This window comes from Aplysia californica, unplaced genomic scaffold (assembly GCF_000002075.1).
Source record: "Aplysia californica isolate F4 #8 unplaced genomic scaffold, AplCal3.0 scaffold00488, whole genome shotgun sequence".
Lineage (NCBI taxonomy): Eukaryota > Metazoa > Mollusca > Gastropoda > Aplysiida > Aplysiidae > Aplysia > Aplysia californica.
In genome coordinates, this window is record NW_004797758.1 from 578,289 (window position 1) to 587,321 (window position 9,033).

The following is a 9,033-nucleotide window of genomic DNA, read 5'->3' on the forward strand; positions in this document are numbered from 1 at the left end:
CCTCCCAATAAAACCTGGTATCTTCTGTGACCTCTCTCTCTCTCTCTCTCTCTCTCTCTCTCTCTCTCTCTCTCTCTCTCTCTTTCTCTCTCATTCCCGCGCTCTCTTCCTGCACTCCACGTACTTCCCTTGGTCCCATTTTTATAATCACTTTCTATATTTCTATTGTTTCTTCCCCTTTTTTTACGAAGAACTTAAAGACAATTATAAACTTCTATTTCGGCAAATAGGTGAAAGGGGGAAGGAGGGGAGGGGGGAGAGGTCCTAATATCGCAATCAGGGTGAATGAGGTAAAAGTGCAGGTATACCATTAAATCCTGAGGGAAATGGAAGGACAATAACACGATTGACAACGTCGAAGACGAGAATACAGCGAGGATCACAAACACCTAGCAGTACAGCAAACAGCACTGTAACTACCACAAACACTAGAGCGTTATCGACGACAGAAACAGCTGAGAAAGCCCCAACAAAAACAAAACAAAAACAACAGCAAGTCCAAGAGAGGCCTACTTATTTCGCAATGATTATTTACTGTTGAGACTACAGTTACTGTACTGGTTTTCTTTATAGAAGTTCTGATGGTGGCACGGTGCACATAAAAATAAATAATTGAGAGGCATCGTGGTGAAATCAGGCGCTCATCAAAACCATGATATCGGACATTGTTCCATTGGTTCGGCAAATCTTACCAAAATGTATTTCTGTGCTCAACACCTTTTATGTCCACTAAAATTACATTTTATACGGATTTTACTGAAAAACGTAAAAAAAAGCCCCCCCCCCCAAAAAAAAACAAAAAAAACACAAAAAAACACACAAAAAACAACAAAAAAAAAACACACAAAAAAACAATTTTTTTTGTAAATTTGGTGTTTTCCAAGGACACTCAAGCCTTAGAAGTCACTAAACTTTGAAAGCCGAAATCTCGGAAATTTTACTTCTGACACCATGCGACCCCACCTCCTTCAATTGCAAATGTCTCGACCTCTACTCAAGAGAGATGAGTATTTCTTCTTATCAAAGAACAAGATGAATAAGCAAGCTTTAAGAAAAATACGAACAACTACATTTATGAGCAAAATGTACGAGCGCCTGCTTCCACCGCATCGTGACACAATTACACACTCTTCGCTTACCCCATTTCCATTCTGAATTTTCCTTGGCTTCCCTCACTTCTGCCCCCGTTGACCCTGCCTTTTTAATTACTCTTCCGCTTCTGGTTAGAGCAGGCTGAAAGGACCCTGGGGTCATGTTCCCTTTCTCCCCTAAACAAGCGGCTGTAAACTGGGTCTTACAACCCGACACTTCAGCATCTAACGACCCGAGAGTGGTTAGAAGCTGCTCTGTATTTCGTTTCGCTTTAGACAGCATTTTTGTTTTGTGTCAGACTTTCTTAAACTTTTTCCTTGTCTGTTCCTTCTGAAATGTTACCGTTATTTTACTATCTGGTATTCTTAGCCAACAGGATACAAAGTTGTGATATCCATAATATTTTCAATTATAATGTCGTGTTCATATGTTACACTGACACGAAATAATCCTCATCTTCTTCGTCTTAAAAAAAACCGAAACCCCCCCCCCACCCCCCAACTGAATAGACGTGTCCTCTCTACTGTGTATAACATATTTTCATTATGAGATCTACGGATATACCTTTTCCATGTCTAATCCTTTGAAAAATATCTCTATTATAATGTCAAATTTGTCCTTTAAGCCAACTGGCCACAGTGAATAAAATGCTTTCATTGTTTAATTCTTATATTTTTGTAGTATACTCAAACTAAATTATGCGTGTTTCTTTGCTCTTTTCCTTGTTAAATGTACTGGTGTCTTCTCTCCTTGTCACAGATTATGAATGGGCGTGGCCGGAGACTAACAGTGCAAGGTCACGGCCAATCAGCTCACGGCCTGTACAAGATGGTGGTCCGCCTCCCTCGGGGTATCACCTGCTCTCACTGTGTCGTGCAGTGGCACTACCGGACAGGTGAGTCGCTTATAATGTTAGTTTGGTGTTTTTGTAATGATAATATTATAAATAAGGATAGATAATAATAATGATAATAATAACAATGATAATGACTATAATAATAAAAGCAACAATAATGAAAATAAAATACAAATAATGGTAATAATGATACTACTACTCCTACTACTACTACTACAACTACTAACAATTATAATAATAATAATAACAATCTTGAGTCCCAATCCCTTGGTCCATCATTTTTTTCTTTGACTCAGTCATTCTCTTTCGGTACCCCTCTCACCCCCTCCCCCTTATCTTTCTCTATCTGTCTCGCCTTCTCACTCTCTCTCTCCCTTCCCCTCTCTCCTCTTTCTCTCTTTCTCTCCTCTCTCTCTCTTTCTCTCTCTCTCTCTCTCTCTCTCTCTCTCTCTCTCTCTCTCTCTATCTATCTATCTCTCTCTCTTTCTCTGTCTCCCTGTCTCTTGTTCGCTTGCTCTTTCATTCATTTTTATTTCTCTCTCTTTTCCTTTATTTTTCTATCTCTCTGCCCCCCCCCCAAAAAAAAACAACAAACAACAACAACAACGTTTGTGGTTCTATCCGTTTCTGTTACTCATGCGCGCGCGCACACACACACACACACACACTCTCTCTCTCTCTCTCTCTCTCTCTCTCTCTCTCTCTCTCTCTCTCTCTCTCTCTTTCTCTCTCTCTCTCTCTCTCTCTCTCACACACACACGCACACACACACACACTAACACACACACACATACACACTTACAAACACACACACATACCACAAACACATACAAACATACGAAGACAAACAAACGTACACATTCGTATAGTGATAAACACTGACACATTAACTAATACATATCATACATTCTCACAAACACAGAAGTTACACCATATTCTTATTCTCCCACAAAACATTGGCAGGAACTCAAAGGTGTTTTGAATTACTGTCTTTTTTATTTGCAGAACTTAGTTCGTAAAGCTGGCCCTGTGATGGGTCTATTTTGGCATTTCATAACATGCTATTGTGATCTTTTTCTCTGTTTTAGCTTCCATCCTTCTTGTTGTAATGGCTATTTCAACAACGGAGTGCTTGTCTCGGGGGATTTTTTTATGGTTGCTTTTATTGTGCTTTAACTTAATATTTATTATTTTTCCTAACAGATTGTTAGTGAAGAGATTACTCAACGTGCTTTTAGATACTATCTTCAGTAAAAAAAAAAAAATAAAAAAAAAAAATTTTAAAAAGGAAAAGAACAGCAAAAGATCTTTCACAAGTACAGATTAAAAACATTTGTCTGTATTTTCCCTGTTAATCACCACTTTCAGGTGAAGTTTTCCAGCCTGGATCCGCCGGAAACGTGGAAACAGATATCGTGAACTGTGCTGACGTCACAGTTGGTTACTATAGTGACCCGGAAGCTTCCCCAGAGCAACCCAACAATCTGTCCAAGGGACCATTAGCTGATAAATTACAGGTTAGTCCGTGGGAGAGAATGGGGACGTTAAAAAGAAAACATTCCTGTATCGTTATTCGTCCTCCAAAAGAGAAAAGAACAGAAAAATAGCAAACAAAAGAAAAATAAAAAGAATAGAAAAGAAAATAGTGCTGAGTAATACGTGAGAATTAAGAAACAAAATTACGATGTCAAATTTTAAAAGTTTGAATGAACTGTTTAAAAGAAAAATACTATAACACGAATTTTAATGGCTTAAAGCACCTAAGTTGCAGTAATGGTAACAGCAACCAATGACTACAAAGTAGACCAGGAAAAACGTCTCGTAATACAGTAAAATTTAATAGCTGATCACACCTGCCGCACACTTATTATCCGTTTAGAGTATTGACGGCAAGATCAACACATTAGCATGTGTCCCTAATTTTGGACACTTTCCTTCGCGCATGGCCTGTGGGTTAGCATATTAGAGTGTGAATGTTTATATATGTGTTTTAGGGGGGGGGGGTCAGGGAGGGGGGAGGGCACAGGAAGACAAAGTGAGAGAGAGAGAGATACCGAAAGGGAGAGAGAGAGAGAGAGAGAGAGAGAAAGAGAGAGAGAGAGAGAGAGAGAGAGAAAGAGAGAGAGAGGGGAGGGGAGGGAGGGGAGACAGAGACAGAGACAGAAACAAAGAGAGAGAGAGACGGAGAGACAGACAGACATACAGACAGAGAGAGAGGGAGAGAGAGAGAGAGAGAGAGAGAGAGAGAGAGAGAGAGAGAGAGAGAGAGAGAGACAGAGAGACAGAGAGACAGAGAGAGACAGACAGACAAAGAGAACTGTTTGCAATATAATGGCTGATCAGTTACCTAAACGTTTCGATGGTTTCTCCATGGCAGGTGTACAGGTTCGGCATGCACGGTACAGGCGTGTCTCCCATAATTGTTAACAAAAGATCCGGAGCCAACAGACAGAATGCTGGCTGGGCGGACCAAACAGATTTCTACGGCGACTTCGATGATGACGATGATGACATTGGAGGTCGGGGGTCTTCAGCTCAGCATGGCTTCCCAAACTTGATGGCTTTTGGGGGAGATGACGACGAAGATGGTGGGTTTGGATTTGCCACCATGTTGATGGGAATGATGGGAGGTCAAGGCCAAAGGAATCTTCGAAGTCAAGGTCAAGGTAGAAATGGAGGAAGAAATAGAGCAGTGAGCACGAGGCAGTGGTATGCTAGGTCGTCTCGAGGAGATGATGATGACGATGATGATGATGATGATGATGATGATGATGATGACGATGAAGGATTTAGGTATGGTCGACAGAGAAATGCGCTTAGCATCCCGTCAATTTCACAAAACTATCGGAGAATGAACCAACGTAGGAGAGGTGATGATGACGACGATGATGACGACGACGACGATGATGATGATTATGAAGGACGTAGAAGAAATAATAATGCTCGAAAGGCCCAAGCTAATAGAAATAAACTGCTAAATGGATTAAGACAGATTGCAGCTCAGAAGAACAAACAAAAATTGACGAACGGACTGAAAGATTTAGCCAGGAGAGTTAATGAAATAAAAGATGAATATAATGGACGAAATGGGGGTGGTGACGATTATGAAGACTACGATACCGGCAATGAATATTCTGATGAAACTACGGGCAACAGTAATATTCCCACTTTTTTCAAAGATGAGAACAAGGCAAATGACTACAATTTAAACACTAATGATAACAGAAACGATAACTACAATCAACCAACTGTGAACTCTCACAATGACGACTATATAGCCCCTGTTCATCAAACGGATCACGAATATACGGATAATCCGGTTAGTGAACCGGAGTACGTGGAATTGAATAAGGACTTCGGTGGCTCTGTTGGGCCAGAACCTGCCGACAATCAGGTTGATAATCACGACCATTATGAAGACGATCATTATCCGGATGATCATCACGCCACATCTAATACAAATCCGAATACTCAAGACGAGTATGGAGGAAGCAAACACAATCCAGATTACAGTGACCATGGAGACGAGTATGACATCCCTTCTCCAGAGCCTACTTCGAACGAACCAGATGATCACTATAGCACTAACAACGAGCAAATGCTACCAAGAACTGAAACTGGAAGAGGAACAGGCACTGGAACGGGTTCAGATTATGACCAAACCGGAACAGGTTCCGAATATGACCAAACCGAAACCATGTCTGAATATGACCCAACAGGAACTGGTTCTGAATATGGTCAAACAGGAACCGGTTCTGATTATGATCAAACCGAAACCGGTTCTGATTATACCCCGACTTCAGTCAATTCCCAGAATAATGCTTATGAAAATGCAAACAATGTAAACAATTACGAAAACGAGGACCCATACTCGTCAAAGGGATCGGACCCAACTTTGGGCAATTCTTCTCCTATTAACAATAACGAATACCACGAAGGACACGCTCATGGAGACGCCCACAGTACAATATCTGGAAATAAGGGTGACCTTACAAATAACTATGTAGAAGGCAAAGATTATACTGGAGTAACTAACAACCAAGTTAATGACCCGTATAACGACGAAACATTTCACCAAACAGGAGATTATACAAATGACCAGCGTGCTTACGAGGAAGAACTAACTGTTGACACTGGTAGCGTACCATACGATCGTGCAACTGCTGGAGATAACACTGGGGAATACGAACATAGTGATAGCGGCAGCCTCATGCATTCTTCCATCCCCAACAATCCCGAAAACGACGTATTACGAACGAATACTAGAAAAACATTTAATTTCCAAAACGGTGGACAAGCTCACTCACCATGGGGAGAACACTTTCTGCTGAATGCTCATCTAAATTCCGGATGGGGTGGACTAGGTTTAGGTTCGAACCCCCATAATCTTTATCCTTCAGATATAGGAAACTATCAGTCATTGGCGCATAACCAGCTTCATCAGGCATTTGCAACATCTCAGCAAGGGAATGCCGGATTTCAGCATCCAGGAGCCCCACACCCATCTAACCCGCTAGGCATACCGCCGAATCGCATTCAAAAACATCCAATTAAACACAATTCCCTGTTTCCATGGCTCCCCACAAGTCAATCACTTCCTCAAAACATCGCTATGACGTCACCAATCTTCTCCGCGGCTGCAGCCAATCACTACATGTCTTCCTTCACGTCCATGATGCACTCGCACCCAGTACTTCGGTGTGGAAACCCAGAACTCCTTGTGTGTATGGCAACGCCCAACTACAGACATATTCCAGACGCCGATGCCATCTGCACCCATAAATGCAGGTTGGGAGAAGCGTGTGGTGAGAAGTACTGCGCATGTGCCTGCCACAGACAGATGTACTGCGTGCACAGTAAGAGTGTCCAACAAGTTGGTCAGATGGCGTGGCATAGGTCACCTTCCGAACAGGACGCCTGGTGCACGACACAATGTAACGGTGGTCTATGTCCTGACAATGCATGTGCATGTCATGTCATCTAGAACACAATGTTGAAATAAAAGAATAAAAAGACACTTGCAAATATTCGATTGAAAATGTTTTACACGCCCGCTCCCCCCCCCCCCCTTTATAAAACAAAGCGAAAAAACAAACAAACAAAAGTCGAAACAGCAAGCTATCTATCTATCTATCTATCTATCTATCTATCTATCTATCTATCTATCTATCTATCTATCTATCTATCTATCTATCTATCTATCTGTCTATCTATCTATCTGTCTATCTATCTATCTATCTATCTATCTATCTATCTATCTATCCATCTATCTATCTATCTATCTATCTATCTATCTATCTATCTATCTATCTATCTATCTATCCGTCTATCTATCTATCTATCTATCTATCTATCTATCTATCTATCTATCTATCTATCTATCTATCTATCTATCTATCTATCTATCTATCTATCTATCTATCTAACTTTAGCAAGAACATACATGAAGTAGATGCGGCGTGGCACAGGTCACCGATCGAACAGGATGCCTGGTGCTCGACACAAAGAAACGGTGGTCTATGTCCTGACCAGTGGCGACACGTGGGGTGCAGACAAGGTGGTGCTTAATTGGAAAGTGAGCAAACGGGTAATAGGCTTAGTCGCAACCGTACTTTTAAGATTTCTAGAGAAAGTCAATTAGAATCTGTAGGATATCTCGTAATCTATATCTATCGACATTTACAACCTGTTTCTATATGAAACCGCATAAAAGTTCGATTTTGACTTTGTGATCCCCCCTCCCCCCTCCCCGTCCCCCGCCCACACCCATAACAACCACATACACAGACACACACACAAACACTCAAACGAAAAGAAGCAATGCTCACAGATCTATACATCTCTATCTGTCTATCTATCTGTCTATCTATCTATGGATTGATCTATCTATCAACACATAAGTCGTTCAGATGGTATGGCATATGTCACCCACCGAGCAGGATGCCTGGTGCACGACACAATGTAACGTTGGTCTATGCCCTGACAATGTATGTTCATGTCATGTCATTTAGAGCTGAAGGTTGAAAATGAATTAAAAAATCATCCGAAAAAAATATCGATTTCTATTTCTCTGAACTATTTATTTATCTGTCTCTTCGTTCTTCTATTTAACCACTTTCTGGTCAGATTTGACAAACAGACAGACAGACAGATAGATAAATAGATAGATAGATAGATAGATAGATAGATAGATAGATAGATAGATAGATAGATAGATAGATAGATAGATAGATAGATAGATAAATAGATACCTATATGCATACATAGATAGATAGCAATTTACAAAATGCACGAGAACATCTAACTCTGAATAATTCAGTATCAGAATTTCAAAAATTGTTTTAAGGATAAGCATGGATGGCTTTTGCCTTAGTTATGCTTAAACGCATGGAGGCATACGAAAACTCCCGTTCGTTAAACTGAAATCCAATATTTTTAAAAAACCCATTTAATCAACTGAAAAGAAAAGGATTGATGTTAATTTAGGAAGCAACGTTTTGTTATCATTTTTATTGATCTAGTAACTACGACGAGAGTGTAATAGAAGCTTTTAAAAAAACCTGATGATCAAGAGTTTTTCAGCCTTTTACTCAACAATGCTGGCGTTATTTTTGTTCCACTAATGTTACAAATCTAATCATCTAATGATACTGTATTTTTCACGGGGCAGGAAACATATTTCCGCTGTTTAAAAAAATATGAAAAGAGCTAGGGAAGGTAAAAATGTGTTTATGCTGGTTAATCTGGAAGAGTCTTTTTTGACAACGATGGATTAACAATCCGTTTACGAGTTTTGTATTGTGCCAATTGCAATGAAAATATTCCAGACAAAAAAATTAAACGCATTGTGCGAAGCATACTAATTTGTTATTCTATTTTGAGGATATCCACAGCACACCAAAGGTTATGAACCTAGCTTTGAGCTATAAAGTTGCAATAAGAATGTTATTTCAGAACAATAAACCTTTGAGTCATTATGCTATATTAAAAATTGGATTAAAACCTACAGCGTCAACAATTTAATCCAGTGTCTATTCAACTGAGCAGAAGTAACTTTGAATTTTACCAAGTATATCAGTTGCTAT

At 40.1% G+C, this 9,033-nt stretch overlaps 2 protein-coding genes across 2 annotated transcripts in view; both read left to right on the plus strand.

Moving 5' to 3' along the window:
• The window catches only part of LOC118478313, a 7,793-nt gene extending 7,211 nt beyond the window's left edge, over positions 1-582 (plus strand). The window contains exon 5 of the mRNA XM_035971716.1: positions 574-582. Within this exon, the coding sequence (XP_035827609.1) occupies positions 574-582 (9 nt within the window). The remainder of the gene's footprint in view (positions 1-573) is intronic.
• A 1,300-nt stretch (positions 583-1,882) lies between these two features.
• On the plus strand, positions 1,883-3,670 carry LOC106012765. The gene is made up of 2 exons (XM_013086646.2): positions 1,883-1,987; positions 3,317-3,670. Exons 1-2 carry the CDS (start codon positions 1,921-1,923, stop codon positions 3,553-3,555), a joined length of 306 nt encoding a protein of 101 aa, XP_012942100.2. The 5' UTR covers positions 1,883-1,920; the 3' UTR covers positions 3,556-3,670.
• Positions 3,671-9,033: the final 5,363 nt, after the last annotated feature.

Bases quoted from the DNA above. Each gene is read 5' to 3' on its own strand.
- LOC106012765 (XM_013086646.2), top strand. From the start codon at position 1,921: ATGGTGGTCCGCCTCCCTCGGGGTATCACCTGCTCTCACTGTGTCGTG. The intron at 1,988-3,316 runs GTGAGTCGCTTA...CACCACTTTCAG, and splicing joins GCAGTGGCACTACCGGACAG to GTGAAGTTTTCCAGCCTGGA.